General features: G+C 39.9%; 3 protein-coding genes across 3 annotated transcripts; 2 read left to right on the top strand and 1 right to left on the bottom strand.

Annotated features, from left to right (window-relative positions):
* Positions 1 to 6,904: 6,904 nt before the first annotated feature.
* Positions 6,905 to 8,278, bottom strand: BCR41DRAFT_395010 (hypothetical protein; the record flags this gene model as incomplete). Its single annotated transcript, XM_022028690.1, has 1 exon — positions 6,905 to 8,278. One exon carries the CDS (start codon positions 8,276 to 8,278, stop codon positions 6,905 to 6,907), a length of 1,374 nt encoding a protein of 457 aa, XP_021882522.1.
* Positions 8,279 to 9,928: 1,650 nt separating this feature from the next.
* On the top strand, positions 9,929 to 11,878 carry BCR41DRAFT_351089 (hypothetical protein). Its single transcript, XM_022023732.1, has 5 exons — positions 9,929 to 10,183; positions 10,341 to 10,595; positions 10,712 to 10,816; positions 10,929 to 11,248; positions 11,353 to 11,878. Exons 1-5 carry the CDS (start codon positions 10,109 to 10,111, stop codon positions 11,834 to 11,836), a joined length of 1,239 nt encoding a protein of 412 aa, XP_021882521.1. The 5' UTR covers positions 9,929 to 10,108; the 3' UTR covers positions 11,837 to 11,878.
* A 91-nt stretch (positions 11,879 to 11,969) lies between these two features.
* Positions 11,970 to 18,327, top strand: BCR41DRAFT_351087 (hypothetical protein). Its single transcript, XM_022023731.1, has 8 exons — positions 11,970 to 12,739; positions 12,876 to 13,017; positions 13,113 to 13,390; positions 13,510 to 14,167; positions 14,271 to 14,496; positions 14,601 to 14,702; positions 14,830 to 17,088; positions 17,180 to 18,327. The coding sequence occupies exons 1-8, from the start codon at positions 12,033 to 12,035 to the stop codon at positions 18,295 to 18,297; spliced, it is 5,490 nt and encodes a 1,829-aa protein (XP_021882520.1). The 5' UTR covers positions 11,970 to 12,032; the 3' UTR covers positions 18,298 to 18,327.
* Positions 18,328 to 18,438: the final 111 nt, after the last annotated feature.

Genomic DNA, 18,438 nt, shown 5'->3' with positions numbered 1-18,438 from the left:
GCTCGCTTTTTTTTTTTTTTTTTTTTTTTGCAGTCTGCGCTATGACCGAGCAGACAGAAAGAAAGGAGGGAGAGCGAAAGAGTGAAAGAGAGTGAAAAGAGGGGGGGGGATGTGCAAAAAAGTGTGTAAGGGAAAAAACAAAGCAAAAAGTTATACAGATGGGTTTTGTGCATGCTGAATAAATGTTTAATGTATCATTGTGTGTTGGGCATAATAAAGTTATGGCATAACTGAATGAATTAATGCATGAGTGATTGAATACAACTAAATGGGCTTCCATATTGTTTACAATTATTATTATCCATTTCGACCTCTAGTCTATGATGTCTATCTATACGTTTTGGGAAGAAGGTCCTAAAACTGGTGTCAAGGCGATGACAGTCCAAGGATGAAGACCGACACAAAGTACATAAAAAGAGAATCCATTGCAATCCAACCTTGAACATCAGGCAATTATATTTATTCAAGACAAGACAACAGACAGACATGACTGTCGCGCGTTGTTCTTCAATATCCTTCTCGTACTCATGCTCGTCCCAATTGTCGATCTCACTCTCGCACTTTATTTTATTTTATTTTATTTTTTTATGTCATATTGTTCAGGCTAGCCACATCATTCCTGCATCCAGACGAGGTTCCTCTAACTCCTCTCATTTGTGCGAACATTACATAAGATGTCTTTTTAATCTCCTTTGCTTTGTGTTCACCTCGAGTGCATTTATCGTTCCTGTTTTCTTCCACCTGTTTTGATCGAATGATATCCATAGCAATCAAATGATGCAACCAGAAAAAAAAAAAAAAACTTCTATCACAACCAATCCTGCACTTTTTTAAAGAACTTGGATCTTTTTTTTTTTTTTTTTTTTTTTTTTTTTGGGCTTTAGTCCGATCATTTATTTTGTGATGCACATCAATGTGTCAACAAGCGATGCGATTGCTCTCTGCGATTTTGTCAAAAATATTCTCGGCCACCAAATAAGATTACATGAAAACTTTGCAGCATGAAATCACAAAGGCCAGAAGAAAACATCATAGACCCATCAGTATTTTAGTTACTTGCTTTTTTTTTTTTTTTTTTTTTTTTTCGAGCAAAGAGGGGGAATCGAATACATAAAGTCGTGTTGATTGTGAGAGAGAGAGCAACTGACGAACCTGAGAGCAGCACTTCTGCTCAACGGTGCCTGTCCTTCCTGGTAGTGGTAACCTGCATTGCGCATGTTCCTTAATTTCCTTCTTGCCTTCCATCCTTCCTCTCTCCATCATCTCTTTTTTTCATGTAATTGTTATATTTCCAATGAACATGTACACAATATCTTTCGATCTTTTTTAGTTTAGTATTAAAAACTAACCAATGGGTTTGTGGGCTTTTTCTGGTCCCCCACCGCCGTTTATGCTGCAGCCTTCACAAAAAAAAAAAAAAAAAAAAAAAAAAGGTGAATATCAACAGATCCTGCACTGCTCATACTCTTGCACTCTGACTTTTTTTTTTTTTTTTTTTTTTTTAACAATTTACCCCTTGAAATACCAAAAAAAAAAAAAAAAAAAAAAAAAAAAACAATTGATGGTCGCCTTTTTTTTTGTGCAACCATCCCAACAACCCGCCCAACCCTCCTGTCCTTTTTGTGTTCCCTTTTTTCGATAATGCACAAACCACATTCGTATGTTGGGCCAGAACAAAAAAAAGTTTAATGCAAAAGCAGCTGTGTGTTTTGTTAAAAACGGCATTGGCATCTGCGGTTGCCTGTCGCAAAATGCAGGTTTTTCTTTCATCAAACAGTTATACTGTCGAAATCAGCATTTTAGTCATGACAGCAAAACGCATTGCATTGACAAGACAGAGACGCGTTTCTTTTTATTTTTTATTTTTTATATTACTTAATTGTTTTATTTGGATGCTTAATATTCCGTCCTGAGAGAGTATAAATTACGAGTCATTGGAAGTAGAGGAGGGTGAAAGGAAGCTGAGGTATTCCTTGATCAACCCCCGTGTGAAATATTAAAAGATCTGTTGATAATGTATTGAGCTATTAATTAAGCGTTAGATTAATAGTAAAAGTATATGAATATTATATATAATCGAAGATCAAAGTAATAAACAAAAAAAAAGAAGAGAACAATAATAATGAATGAACCATGACCAGTTCGTATAAACATATCTTGACTGAATCTTTTTATTATTATTATTATTTATTTATCGTTTATTATTTATTATATATTATATACTATTATTATTATTCTCATGTTTACGAGATGGACATTAAAGATCTTTCCAATCAAGGTGGGAAAACACAATATGTTTAGACTTTTATGAGAATGAATGAATAATATATACAAATATGCAAGTAATGTAAGAATAACAATTGAAAAAAAAAAAAAAAAAAAAAAAAATTCAGTTCAATACGAACGATAACAAGAACACAACCAGTTCTTCAAGCCCATGCGGCGCATAACAATTGTCGGTGGATTGCACAAACAATTAATTTCACTCGCGCGTAAAAATAAGACAGAAGCATAGAAGCGGCGAAAGAGAACAGGGTAAAGGGGAGAGAGGGAACGAAACAGAGAGCCAGAGGGGCAGGTTAGGAAGAAACAGTGGTATTTGTAAGTATATTCATGTAATGCAAACTAGCTTCGTATTCGCGTTTATATCTTGCCCATGGACCGATTTACTCCAGCCATTAGCGTGGAAGTCCTTTTTTTTTTTTTTTTTTTTTTTTTGAGAGAAAAAAAAAAAAAAAAAAACACTCGCGTAATCGTGTAATCGTGTGTCTTTTTTTTACTCCAATGTCAGCTGCCTTGTAGATGCATGTCTCGATAAGTATTGAACTCTAGTCTCCTTGTCCCTAATCCCTCATCTTATTTTCTTCGAACCGTTTCCCGCCCAGTATTAATCTCCCTAATTTTTTTTTTTTTTTTTTCTCCTTTCTCATTCAATCATGAAATGCAATCATTACACTTCGGGTCATAATGAAAAATGAAATGCATCAGCATCGGCAAACAGGGATCAAATTTTAAACAGAAAGAGGGGGGTATACCAACAAAAAAAAAAAAAAAAAAAAAAAAAGCTCAATGACACATCATCAATACCATGATTGTAGACATTAAGCATTCCAATGATGAGTGAATGACCCATTGGCAAAGGACTGGAACATTATTTTCCTTTTTTTTATTTTTTTATTTAGGGAAAAAGGGAAAAAGGAAAAAAGAGGCAGACACTAAAAAAGTATGACCTCCTGAGAGGAGTGGGTCGATTTAGAGAGCATGCTCACCATAGCCACATAGGCTATTAAACTATTTTAATATGTTTCCTTCCCTTGTTTGTCCAAGCTTTTATTTATTTTGATTGATAACGAGAGGGAGTGAAAGAGAGAGGCGAGTCCCCGATCCTTCTCTTTAATAAAAATAATAATTGATGAACCTTCTCTTCTTTCCCAAAAGTTGGACCAGTCGCGAAGGATATGAAAGAAAAAGAAAAAAAGAGATCGGCAATTGGCTCTAGAGTATAAAGAACCAATCGGTCGTCAATCTCATTCTACTACCATTGTTCTCAATCTTGTTTTTTCATAAAATGTTTTATTGTTATTTGGATATCAATGTTTATTAAAAGTCCTGTTATTCATGTTCATCTATAATGGATTGGGTCTGTGTATTCTCTGATTCTGTGTTACGGTTCAGTGATTATAAACCAAAGAATCTTCGTCCTGTGTGATTGTGCGTATTGTAATAGCCCTGGTCTCACAAAAAAAAAAAATCTGCCCCCTATCCCCTGGACCTTATTTTTTTCTGTAACGTCCCGTAATTCGTTTAACCATGAAAAGCAGCCGGATTTGTCATGGTGCAACATTAAAGGAAAGCCGTTTTTTTCCCTTCTTCAAATCTTGCATCATCCTTCCTGGAGTTGGGCGCATCATTTTTTTTTTTTTTAGTCTAATCAACCTTACAATGACAAGTGTTCTCATTCACTGATATTATTTTAAACGTCCACAAGGGCAAAGTAAGGGTTAACAGGCATTTAATGTTGTGTCACCATGAACATTTTTCTACCATCTCTTTCTATATTTAAACCATTCGACTGATGCAGGTTCATTGAAGTTTCAATTTAGTATTCAACCATAAAAACAATGCAATCTATTCATTCCCACTCAAAAAAGCTTACTTGGATTTTACACATTCCTAGGAGATCAGGAAATAAAAAATTATGGATATCCTCGATTAAAAGAAAAACGAGATGTAAAAATCACTCATCTCTGTATCCAACAGACCATACACAGCAAATCAACAGTCCACAGACCCTCTATTTTTTTTTTTTTTTTTTTTTTTTCTTCAGCTTGAACGTTTAGGGAGTAAAAAGGAAAAGAGTTGTTGCCCATTTATTACAGGTGGTTTTCATAGCCCTTGCACCGCCCTGTTTGTGCAGTGCAGTGCTGTTGCAGTCAAGAGACAGGATAAAGAAGATGTTGAATTTGAATTGGGGGCTTTGACCCACACACACGGAACGGAAACACAAATGGACGAACCAATTGCATGATCTGTTGTCGTACCAAACAAGACAAACAGGAGAGAAGTAGAAAGAGAGGATTTATCCAGAGAGCGAAAGTGCGTCTTGAGGGATGCCAAGCCTTGGTCGTTAACAGGCAGGTTTTTTTTTTCCATTTCCCTTTCCCCTCCCCTCTACTTCACCCCTAGTCCCCTAGTCTCCTAGTCAGGTATCAGGTCGATGATTGTAAAACAGAGAACAGACATGCTTCTTTTTTTTTTTTTTTTTTTTTTTTTACTTTATTTTATTTTATTATTTTTATTATGGAAAAGAAAAGAAAAAAAAAAAAAAAAAAAAAAAAAAGAAGGAATGTTGTGTATAAACTGCATGGCAGGGAAATGAGAGGTCGCGGGAAAGAGGAGCAACAAAAAAAGAAAAAAACCGAACAATCATAAGCGAGCTGCATGCTTTTTTTTTTTTTTTTTTTTTTTTTCTTTCTTTTCTATAATTCTATAGTTCCATAATTCTTTTTCCTTTTTTTACCGCTTCCTCCCATATAAAGCTTGAACTTTTTCACTCCTCCTCCTTCTTCGCCTTTTCCTTTTTCAGTCCTCTAAAAGCTCAGTAATAAAACAATAGGCATGGCGTAGCATTTGTATAATTTAAATGTATAAATATTTTTATAATATATACATGTACATCTTTTTTTTTTTTTTTTTTTTTCTTCTCATTTCAAATAGTGACGCCCAGTGTTAAAGTTTTCCTTGAAACTTCTTTAAATCACGGATGATTTTTCTCATTTTTCTTTCGCAGGTTAGCAAATCTACATTTTGCGACAAAAAAAAAAAAAAAAACATCCAAGCTGGGTTCAGGTACGATGGAAAAAAAAAACAAAGAGATGGTACCCCCTCACCCTTGCGTCTTTTTCACGCCTTTCATCTCCTTTTATCCTTCCTCCCGCCCTCTTCACCCGTTTTTTTTTTTTTTTTTTATATATATATATATATTCCTCCCTGTTCTTCTGATGATTACCTAAACTGGTTCTGTTACCGAGCTCTTGTTCCATCTAGGAAAAAGATCGCGCTCTGATCACAGCCCATCTTTGTGGTTATTCCCTCATTAACAATTAATCTATACACAGCTATAAAGACCTTTTTTTTTTTTAAATCTTTATTTGACGGTTGTGGTTGTGGTTTATAGTTGCGAGCATATGGTTGGTACCACTTGTTTTTTTTTTTTTTTTTTTTTTTTTTTTTTTTGGTTATTTTTGTCAGAGTGGGGGGCTTCCTTAGGGCTTTGCTAGGATCATGGGTATCATGCACGTTGGACTTTGCAGCTCAATCATACAAACTCAAAAAAAAAATGCACATTCAATTAAAAAGTGGTCGTTTACAAAATCATATTCAATTATAATATAAATATATAAAATATTGTAAAAACAAAAAAAAAAAAAAAAAAAAAAAAAAAAAAAAAAAGCTCTGTTTCCATCTTTATCCAGATATAGCTTCTTCTGAAGCCAAAAAAAAAAAAAAAAAAAAAAAAAAATGCTTAGACAATAACAACTTGAAAGAGGAGTGAACAAAAGACCTCGAGTTGTTCTCTCTGATTGAGAGCACGGCGGTTTTTAATGGGATCCTCCCTTATTTTTCTTTTTTAAAAAAAAAAAAAAAAAAAAAAAAAAAGAACCGAGGCCTTTCTGGAGGATTCTAATATACAAGTTCACAATATCGGGATTGTGTATTTATAACATTTATATATATTTATACTTGTTATGGCCTTTAAAAAAAAAATAAAAAAAAAAAAGAAATTGTGGTGTCAACCACCTTTTTCATTCAGTAGATTTGCAAATCTTCTTCCTTCTTAATCTATTGCACTCATAAATGAATATTGCTCTTTGGTTTATAAGCCTGTTCACTTCGTATGTTTATCTCCTGAAACCTTTACGAAAGTAAAGAAAAAAAAAAAAAAAAAAAGCGATCAAGGCTTCGTGATCTGGCGAACGCGTTGCACAGCTTTTGTACGTGCTTGCACGTAAATTCGAACCCCTTTCGCTCCACGTGCTCACAAGCATTATCTGTTTTCGTGGCAGGACTTTGTACCGATTCCGAATATGGTTAGACTCTAGTCAATTACAAAGATTCTGTTGGGTAAAAAAAAAAGAACCCAAAATTGAATAAGGAAATCAGCATCCTCAATTGAGTTCATCTGTGTAACAGAAATCACACACCATCGTCAGCTTCAACTTTCGTGATCACTTTTCTCATGGACTTATTAAATACTATTATCTCTTTATTTCTTCTTGTGTTCTTGGTATATTTTACTTTACTGGGTATTTTTTCTTCTTCTTTTCTTTTCTTTTCTTTTCTTTTTTTTTTTTTTGTAAAAGGAGGTTTCTTTTATCATTCTTTGTTTGTTAAAACGTGAGAATCATACCGATGCTGCAGGAGCAACTTCCAACGCCTTCAATTGATTTTTAGTCATCCCTTCAGCTTGTTTTCCAGCCACTTGGTCCAGTGATTCAAACACAGAATCGGCCCATGCAGCTGAACTCGGCGTCAATGGTGATTCTACATTCTCTTCTTCCTCATCCACATCTTGCATATTCGGCAACACTATATGAATGGGCTGAACTGTCACAGGCGCTTTTTTGCCTGTCAGGACTCGTGGAGAGGGTGAAACACCGCTTCCTAAGAGGGACGTTTTTGAATTGTGCCTGCTTCTAGATCGTTCTGTCGTTGGCATCGTTCCTGGGATGGTTGCCTTGATTTTGAATAAATCGGGAATAGCAGATGAACGCATGATACGAGCTGCATGATGATCGTCTACCTCCAATGTGAAGCTGGCCATAGATTGAGTAATATTGGTCATGGAAAAATTGTAATCGAGTTGGTAAGGACTATTTTTCACGTGTCGAAACTGTGGATGCAGGTATTGCTGCTGTCCTGTAACAGTGCTGGGTTGAATCCGGTTGTCGTCATTGATCACCTTGAGGCTTCTGTCAACAATGTTCTCTTGTGACGCCGTATCATCATCCTCGATCGTTGATAATGGCAATGAAGAGATTTCTTTCCCTGTTGCAGCAGCTAGAATGGCCTGCTCACGAGCTTTGCGGGAACGGGGTGAATCTCTCTTGGAATCGCGTCTGTAGTGATGGCGTTGGCGCGACGACGATCGATGTTGGCGATCAGTGTAGCCAAGTCGAAGAGAATACATGATACTTTCTTCCAGCAAGTTGCGCCTCCAGACATGTGCCTGATAGTGTCCGATACTAGGATAGTCAGTTGGGCGCATATCATAGCTTGATGTAGCCGTACTGATCGTGTTGGACATTGAGATCGTTGGAGATTGTGCCCGAGGGACTTCTTCCTCCATGTGATCCGATGCTCTATCACGATCACGATCACGATCACGGCCATGATGACGGTCAAATAATATTTCGCCAGAGTTGCTTTGATGGCTTTTTTTGCTTCTGAGAGTTCTGTCACTGCTTTTACTGTCCCTGCGCCGTCCTTTTATATCATTGTTTGATTGATCCTGTGACAACTTATTATTTTTGCTGCGGTCGTCTAGACTGAAAAGATCCGAGAGGCGTTTTTTGGGCGAGTTTTGACGGGAGAGGGTACTATCCTTTGGTTGTGATTCAGTTATTATGGCAGCTGATTTATAATCTTGTAAGGAATTGTTGTTGTTGTGCAGGCTTGTCTCGCTTCCACTAGTCTCATCTCTATAGCTGCTCATACGACGCCCCAATTTAGTTGATGTCTTGAGGTAATTCCTCGTTGACTCAAAAATTTGCGACATTTTGATGTGTTATGATCAGAGTTGTAATGTGTAGAGATTTTGAAGAGATGGAGTGTGAAGAAGAAAAAAAAAAAAACAATCAGGGTTGAGTTTGGGACGTTGTTTATTTTGAGCACCGGCTCTTTTTTTTATTAATATGTGGTTCTTCGCGTGCGCAGGATTGAAATAAAAAGGAGGATGAGGTTGAGAAGGAGAAGGGGAAAGGGATTTGGCTGAGTAAGAGAGCCTCCTAGTCAAATATAGGAGGAAGGATGGAGAAGAGGAGGTCAATAAAGATAGGAGAGGAAGGCAAACAGGGACACTACGACAATGAGAAAGGTTAGAAAGGGATATGGATGAAGGTATGGTCTATGGGTTGGGGCAATAAAGGGGAGGCTAAAAAAAGTATAGATGGTAATTAAGAGACGAAAAGAGGAGGAAAAGAGAGAAAAGAAGAGTCTTGATCACCCCTTTTGAATGATGTTTTCTGATTGTGATCAAATTGAGCGTGGAGCGAAATGTGTATCAATGGTGGATTGTGGATTGGGGACAGATTGTTTGGGAGGATGGGACGGAAGAGTGGAAAAGAAAAAAAAAAAAAAAAAAAAAAAAAAAGTAAGGGGGTGGGGCTAAAGAAAAAAAACTGCAACGATACAAAGGTGGCAATCAGAGGCAAAAGGAGAAGAGAAGAGAAGAAAAAAGAAGAGTAGAGAAGAGACAAACTCAGAACAAATTGATGACACATGAGCGGTATGCGTGCGCTGGGTATGAATTACAATGGGAAACTATAAAAGATGGGAACATCAAACATCAATCGAGAAACACATGGCAACCCTGTGCTCTCATGTCATGTCAGGTCATGCTCACATTCCCATACCCTCTTTGTGTCTCTTGTCACTCATGCCTTCATATGAAGGTTACATGAAACCACTTCTTTCTGTCCTTTGTACCCACACATGCAAATGTTGTCCGTGCATTTTCCGTCATTTGAAAATTCGTGTTTGCACATCATAACAACCACATGTTGCGACAGTTGCAAACCGCAGAAAATATGGGTACTCGGTAATTGACCGCTTGCAATTCTTGCTACGACCCGGACACCAACATGCCCAATTTTCTTTCTTTTTGACTTTGCTATATTTTTCCTTCACCATATCTCTTTCTCTTGCTCCTCTGACAACTGCTCTGGCATCTCCGTTTATCGGCCTGCATGTTTTCCTGTTTTACTTCAATGATTATCAATGCTGTGTCTTGGCATTCGGTATGGACAAATCAAGCAGTTGGGAATATATTTTACGGACAATAAAAACATCTGTACTACCAACATGATCTCACAGGTGTAAATTAAAGAAGTCAATCAATCATCCAGCTGATTTTTTTTTCTCCTTTGCCCTGGAGCCGATTACATCAAGATGTTGCGTAGGGGGAAAGCCTGAATGAAAATGCTTGAGATGCGCACCACCTACCTTTGCTTGGCTCCCCAAGCAAAGTGTTTTTGTTGGGCAGAGAGCAGAATCGATATTTCATAATCATGGACACACTTTTGTGAGAGATTTACCCACATATTTTTATACACATGTCCACTGGCTGCATCTTGTGCAAGGTTGCAAGGGTGTCACAGCGCACATCGTTCGAATGGTTCTTTTAGAAAAGTAAGTCACACTTGTAGCCGTCGTGAGAATCACTCACACACCTTCCAGATCATTCGACAAATTCATGCGGCTGAACTGGCTGTCTTTTTTATTTATTTTTAATTCTCTTCTACTATCCGCTACATCAGTATTCATTCATTCGTTCATTTAAAACACACTTCAACTTTCAACAACTAAGAGATTTTACACGACTGCACCAATGTCAGCCATCAACTATTCCAAGTGGGATAATCTTGAGATTTCAGACGACTCGGACATTGAATGCCATCCCAATGTAAGCAAAATCCTATGGAGCATAGTCGCTTCAAAGCGCTATAAGGAAATATGCAGAGTTGAAAGGGATATAAAGATGTTTTTAAACAATAGTAGCGCGTAAGAGGGAGAGAAAGGCTAACAGCCCTTTGTGGCTCTGCTGTATAATGCATCATTAGGTTGATAAACGCTCCATGATCCGATGGAAGCAAGAACAGATCCATCGCGAGCGTGAGGCCCGTCGCACCAAAATCGTGGCCTTGAAGCACGAAGCAGAGACAATCAAGAAGCAACTTGACAGGATAGAGAAGAGCACTCAACAGGCAGAACTTGAGAAGAAATATAATGATACCATCCAGCAATTGGAGAAGCTTGAGGCTGTTGAAAATAAAAAGTTGACTTCAGACAAGCTCGTCACTGGTTTTGATAAGACAGTACGTCTAAAAAAAAAAAATCGCTATGATTTTGATACAAGCGGATGACATTGAACAGTTGAGAGCTAATACTTTTTTTTTTTTTTTTTTTTTTTTTACTAATTATTCTTTTTTAGGCGGTTAGCAAGCCTGTTCAAGTACCCAAAGAAGCTCAAAAGGCTCCTAAGAAGAAAGTTGTAGAAAAGACAAAAGTGATCGAGACTCTTAATCCTGGTAGTGCTGTAAGTATCGGAGTTGTTGTAAAAACGATATATAGATTATCATTACAGAAAATAATTGACGATTTTTTTTTTTTTTTGTTCTGTCTTAATATGTGCATGGGCTTGGTTCTAGGGAGGTGTTCCTGCAAAAGCAGGTTCTTCAAAAGCAGCAGCAGCTCAGGCAGCAGACTCGGATGATTCAGATGATGAAGTTGAGGTTACACAAGTAGCTCTCGAATTTTCGCGCATTAAAGGCTTTGATGCCTCATTAACCTTCATCTCGAAGCATCCATACATTGCTACTCAGGATTACTCTGATGAAATCATGGCTCAGGCATTCAAGGCTCAGATGGATGGTGATGAAACATATGCTAATAACTGTGTGCATCAGGCTCTTATTCTTCAATACTGCGCTCAACTCGGCAAAGATGGCGTTGGTCTCTTCTTCCACAGGTAAAGAGTTGGTCATGAAAGAGTATTTTTTTCTTTTTTTATGATACATTCCTAGAGCCTATTATAATAATATTATGCTAATATTTATTTATTTATTTATATAGAATTCGCGATCCCGTACACGGAGCGCTAAAGATTTTCCAAAATGACTGGAAAGATACTTACACAAGGATCAAGGAGCGCTGCAAGGTCCTCGCACAAGAACGTGCTGCAAACCAATCACCCGGAGTGGAGACCATCCAGCTCCAGGCCGCAGAGCCAGGAACACAGATACATATTACTGGACCACCCGCAGATGCAGACCCCAAAGTACATGAGATCTTTGCAGCATTGCCCGAGGATTTCCAGGAGGCAATTCTATCGGGATCGCTAGATAAGGTCAACAAATCGTTAGAGGGTATGAGTGTCCAGTTGGCGGAGGAAGTTGTGCGGGTATGCAACCAAGTTGGATTTTTGAGTATTGAAGGAGATATTATCGACACCATTAAAGGAGAGACGATTGCGGATCGTGAAGCACAGGTTGCTGCAGCGGCTGCAACAGCAGCTGAGGCAGAGAAATCTAATGAGGACTCCACATCCAAGGAGTAGGTCTGAAGTCAATTTTCCCCCTAAAATAAAAGTGATTTTGCTCCAAAATATGGAAATGTGACTGTGAATTATATAAGGAACATTGTTGTTTCTCCAAAAGGGAGAATGGGTTCTTTACTCTTATGTCTGTTTAGGTGAAACGACGAAACATATAAAAAGCAACGAGCTGCTGGATCGAATTTTTTGTTTTTGAACAATGAATTCCAAGGATGGGCATGGTACAGAAGCAGATTCAGAGAGGGTAAATAACCGAGGAAGCAGCACCACTGAGGAAAGCAGCAATCACACCCATGTTTCCACTGCTGCCGATGCTCATGACATTCTAGCCAACTTGAAAATCTCATTTCAAAAGGAAGCAGCGACAGCAGCAGCGGATCAACGCTCGTTAGGAGCAGAAAACCCTCTCTTGGCCCTCCTTACCCAAAACTCAGCAGAACGTGCTCGTATTGCAGAAGTTGGTCACCAACTTGGACCTGAGAACACAAGAGTACCACAGGTAATTGGAGACTTTGTAGGCTTGACAGGCTTACCTGGAACTACTTCAAGTGCCAGCAGAAGCCATGGAAGCATAGGTGGTGGCACTCCAGGCACTTATGGCGGCAGAAAGAGTAGCAGCGCTAGTAGTAGTAATAATGGTAGTGGGGAAGTAACGGGAGCAGCAAGTTTACATGAAGGACTGGAAAATATTCAACTAGGAGGTGAGGATGACGAACTTAATGAGTTAGACGTGGATGAGGACGACGGTAGCATTATCGAGAATGCAATAATAAATCTGGACAAAGGTCTGAATGTGCAAGCAGATGGGGGATTGCTTGAACGAGCCAGCGATACCATTAGTTCTGAGGCTCGATCAGCAGCGTCTGCTGTAGATCCGCGTCAGCTCATCGGAGCAATACAGGAAAGGTAAAACCTTTTTTTTTTTATCGAAGATTCGAGGGTAATTGATTTGTTGGTATAGACTATGAAGATGAAAAAGAAGAAAATAAAAGTTGACGAGAACAAACCACCCCTGTGTCCAATTTTTCACCACTGTTATTAGGACATCAGAATGGGACATCCTAAGTGATTTTCAACCAAGCATGGGCATGCTTGATGATGATGATGAATTGGATGAAAATGATCCAGCTATGGAGGAACTTGGTTTTGCTCTAGCTCCTAAATCTAAGCGCGAGAAGAAGAAGGCAAGGCGTTATTAGAAACCAAAAAAAAAAAAAAAAAAAAAAAAGAGTAGGTAGCAGGGTTAACTGATATCCTCCTTCCTCCTTCTAAATTTTAGATGCAGAAGAAAGGTGTTACGCCAGTATATCCGCCAGAGGTTCAAAAGCTTCTCGGTATGGCTAATACCGCCTACGTGAATAAGAATTACAAGGAAGCCGTTGACTTATTTCAGCAGGTTATTGTCACTCATCCTAGCGTGTTTCAGGCTTGGAACATTATGGGCGTCATTCAGGAGGAGCTGGGAAACACGGAAAAGGCGCTCCAACTATACCTTGTTGCGGCCCATTTAACGCCTAAAGACGCTGCCCTCTGGAAGAAGCTTGCGGTCATTTCCAAGTATGTAACATCACTTAAAAAGGCACATCTAGCTTTAAGGCAAGATCTTTCAGATTCTAATAAAAGGTTTAAAAAAAAAAAAAAAAAAAAAAAAAAAAAAACTCTTTTTATGTTTATAGAGACTGCGGGTATGATCAACAAGCACTCTACTGTTTCTCACGGGCGTACAGAGCAGATAAGGATGACATGGATGCCCTCTGGGACCGTTCCATTATGTACCAGATCCTGGATCAGCCATATAAAGCTATTGCAGGCCTTCAAAAGCTTCTCAAGGTCAGGCAGCACTACATGCCGGCATTGGAAGAGTTGGTTAAGATTTACAGTTCGCTTGATCAGGACAACAAGCGCTATCGGGAGTATATGCATCAAGCTATGGTTGACTACGAGGCTGCCTATCTACACTATTCTTCTCTCCCTGACCATTTTGCTAACGTTAATGGAGACCCCTTCGAAGTTTCAGACGAAGTTGAGCAACATGATATGGCTAATGAACCCTTTGGCTACTCTGCGCTAAATATGCTCAGTGAGCTTTACATTATGTTTGATGAGTACGAAAAGCCAATCAAGATGATCAAAACATGGTCGCGTCGATTGCAGCGACGGTCCCATCAGACTTGGTGGGATGATTATAAGGATGACCGCGAGTTTGACACTGACCCAGATGACGAGGAGCTGCAAGCATCCCTCGGCGAGAACAGGACACGAGGACTTCCTGTGGATCTACGTGTTAAACTTGGAATTTGTCGTCTTATGATGGAGGAGGTCAAGGAAGCAAAGGTAATGCCTTTCATTTTTAGCTTACTCCAATACGCACCACTAGAACATTGAGGCAATGTTATTGATTCATCAGCTGACCCCCTTTTTTTTGTAATGGGAATAGGCTCAATTCCGATATCTATGGAGATGTAGTGTTGAAGACTTCCCGGATTTATATGAGGAGATAGCTGAACTGTATGTGAACAAGCGGATGTGGAAAGAAGGATATAATGTTATCAGAGCAATGTTGCAATATGACGAGATGGATATTCCCAAGATTTGGATCATGGCTGGAGAATGCTTACGACATATGGACAGACTTAAGGATGCCAAAGATTACCTGGAACAAGGTATGTCTTTAGACTTTTTTTTTTTTTTTTTTTTTTTTTACTTATAACACGCTATAGTTGATAATGTTAAATTGCTATTGTTATTATTTTGTTCATTTGAATAGCACATCGCGCTGATCCTACGAATGTGGATGTTAGTATGATGCTAGCTGAGGTGTATGAAGAGATGGGAAATCTTCCACAGGCCTTGACTATGGTCAATTATGGTACACTGCGCAAATTCTTTCGTTTATTTTATTGTTTTATTTTAATTTATTTTGTCGTCTTGCTATTTGTCCGAGCCATGAATTCTAATCCGGGACTATCTTTCATGGGCATATATTCGACACTTAGTGAGGAAGGCAAATGCCGAGAAACAAGCAGATGCAGAACGGAAACGCAAGGAGGCACGACAGGTGAGGCAAAGCAAGAGTGGCGGAGCATCATCTTCCAGAGATGCACAAAATTCAGAAGGTTATGGACTGGCACCTCAGCCATACCTTGAAGCAAGTCATTATGATGGCAAATACCGACATATTGCACCTCGTCCAGGGTCTTCCTCCAGTACATGGCAGCTAGGATCCGATGCTGCTAGAGACGCCATGGAGCGTATCACAGAAGCAAGTCGGAGTAGAGCCGCTGCAGAGAGATACTCAAGCGCCGACAGAGATCGTGATATCCAGCTTGTTAGATCTATTCGTGAGCAAGAGCGTGCGGATAAGATTGCAGAGAAGGATGTGGAGCTTCATGACGTGATTGATAAGTTTAACAAGCTTGATTTGATCTACCAAAAAATTAGCCAGAAAGAAAAATCTAGATCCTGGCTGAACAAACATGAGGCCGTGAAAATAACACGAGAGGAGAGAATTCAATACATTCAAGCTGCTAGAGACCTGGTAAATGTGTTTCGAAGTAATCGAGCATTCTTTAACAGGGAGCGGAATAAGCCCTACACAGGTGTAGAATCGCGAGCTTGGAGATCTCGAAGAAACACTGCGGATGCCGACACAGTTCTTTCGGAACATGCAACCGAAATGGCAGACCGGCTGGCTAGAGCCATGGGTATTGCATCAGCTACACAAATGCCTAGGCAGGAACCCACTGAACAGTCAAATGTCAAGTCTCCAACGACGTTCAGAGAGGTATCATTCGATGTCTGGTACCTACTTATGATTCGACAGGGGGTCTATCTAACGTTCGAAGACCGATATGCAGAAGCACTTGATTTGCTGATGCTGATGTTCAGAGCGAACGTCTTTTATAGTGTTCCACGAAGACGGTCGGGTATCATGTTGGTTTTGCTTGCATGCGCAATGTGGGCAAAAGATCACGCCACAGTCATCAACGCAGGGCGATGGCTGACAATTTTTGGAGGTATGCGTCCGTTCGCTTTCAAGATCTATCAGGGAACGTTTACATCTGGACCACGCGACAACCATGAACACTTTGTGTGGGCTCAAAACATTACTCAGAAGTTCATGAAACGACATATCATACGAATGCGGTCTGCCGTCGGTAAGGGTTTGCAGCGTGGAATGCGCAAGTCATACACGCCCCATAGGAAACAACGAATTGTGACACAGAGGCGAAAGCGGAGTAGGAACTTCCTTTTGTCACAATCAACACAGCCATCGCAGTCATTGCCCAAGAAGAAACCAAGGTTGGATCTCACAGTAGCGGGTCATGATGACAATGGAATTTCGTTCCCTTGGAAGCTCAGTAGCAATATAGTATCAGCATCACATACGCCTTCACAACAGGAAAACCGCGTACAGGAGACACAAGAAACACAAGAGAACCAAGTTCAATCGGAAGCCCAGGAAACAGAAACTGCGACAAGTGCTACAGCAGGAATAAAATCCAGATCTTCGTTGCAGGGCGGAAGTACAGATAAAAATATTAGTACTCGGAATCCACGTGGAAGAGTGTCCTTCTCAGAGGCATCTAAGGGCGATGGTGGGATGTCTTCGCCTTCATTGCCATCCCACGGCAGGGACGGGCCTACAGCTGCAGCGATTGCTAGACGGAGAAAGCGGCAGCTGACAGAGGATGAAGGCGAAGAATTTGAAGAAAATGATCAAACCGGTGAAAAAAGCAATAAGCAAAACAGAAATGATGGACAAAATGAACAGGATGATACGGACCAAAACGAGCAGGATGATGACGATGACGACTATGATGTCAACGATGAACTATACAAGACGGAAGAGGAAGACGATAACGACAACGATGATAACGGTGAAACCGATTGGGAAAATGATGCAATCAAGTTTTCAAGGTCAAGAGCTAAGATGTACGGGAAGAACAAGCAAGCAGATGGTATCGACGACGACGACAACTACGAAAACGACGATAATGACGATAATGATGATTATGATGACGACAGCCCAGAGAGCAATGGTTTATCTCGTGGTCCCAAGAAAGGCCGTAGGTCCTCAGAAAGTCGAGAAGGAAGCTCAAGCACACAACATGATGGAGCTTCTAAGGCTAACTATGCAGGGATAAGAGTTCCACGAATGTTCACCAAGGAGAGTTATCCGCAATTCCATATCCATATGACCATGTTTTCGGGTTCCTTGTTAGCAGCATCACGAAGCCATGTGGGTAGTGCCGGTAAGTACATTATTGCTACTTAAATCATTACTCTACTTGTTTTTCAAGAGTTAAGGAGTAAAGTGATTTATTTATTTTTGTGTTTGAGCAGCCCAGTATGCCGAGTGTATGGACCATGCGCCGTTGAACCCGCTGATCCAGCTTTATCTTGCAAACCAAATGTTTTGTCTGGCGATGCAACGCACGACTCCAAATCGACAAATGGCGATGGCGCAAGGATTGGTGTTCTTTCAGAATTATTATCGTCTTCGCAGTTTGGGATACGGCACCTTAGCCTTTGCAGAAAGAGAGAGGGAGAGGCAGAGCAAAGGCCTACCTCCAACACCCTCGCCTATCGGGCCTGTACACTCGATCGTGGGCGTTGTAGGTAATAAAGGTACAACAAATTGGGAGGCACAGGCAGTAAAGGCATCAACCGAGGCTCTTGCTACATCGACATCTATATCTACAGCGTCATCCGTCACCATCTCCGAAGTCATGAACCCCTCAGTAGCTATTCCCACTACAGCTGATGGTGACGATGCTGCAACACCAGTTCAGACTGTAACATCGGTCATAACAAACTCGAATCTCTCTACTATGACGACCACCACTGTACCAGATTTAGAGGATCAACCTTTGAAACATTGTCAGCAGGAAGCAGAATACAATTTTGCTCGTGGATTCCATCAACTAGGACAGAATCACCTTGCGATGATCCACTATCGACGCGTCCTGGAGTTACCGTCTTGGAGGGAGGCTGAGCGTGAACAGGAGGAACAGCGCAAGAAACAGAACGAAGCTAAAAAGCAGGCCAAGCGACAAGCACGCTCAGAAGCTCGTGCGTCCATCCTTGAACAAAAGATGAAGCGCGCACAAGAGCGGCGAGAATCTAAGGATGCACAGAAAGCAGTGGTAGCGATTCAAAGAGGTGGTAGTGCTGATCAAGACGATAATAATGAAATGACAGAAGAAAATGACGATGAATTTGAATATGATCATATGGAAGAAGTCAATGACGACGATGACGACGACGATGACGACGACGACTTCCGAGCGAGCGCCGAGACAACACAGCAAGGGCCAGTATCAAGGCTTAAATTGCAAGATGAAGATGAAGATCCTACTGACTTGAAGCGTGAAGCGGCGTTCAACTTGGCCAAGATTTACATGCAGAGTGGCGCCATGGGCGAAGCCAATCTTTTGATTCGCAAATATTGTACATTTTGAACATAATAAGTAAATAAATAAATAAATAGCATTAATAAAATAGTCCTCCTACAAATCAGGAAAGGGATTGCAGATATGGCAACAAGTAGAATAATAACATATTGATATTTAAAATTATATATATTTGAATAGAGGCAATAA

The sequence above is a fragment of the Lobosporangium transversale genome (genome assembly GCF_002105155.1).
Source record: "Lobosporangium transversale strain NRRL 3116 chromosome Unknown BCR41scaffold_13, whole genome shotgun sequence".
In the NCBI taxonomy this organism is placed as follows: Eukaryota; Fungi; Mortierellomycota; class Mortierellomycetes; order Mortierellales; family Mortierellaceae; genus Lobosporangium; species Lobosporangium transversale.
The sequence above is the reverse complement of the archived record's forward strand: the minus strand, read 5'-3'. Positions and strand labels throughout refer to the sequence as shown.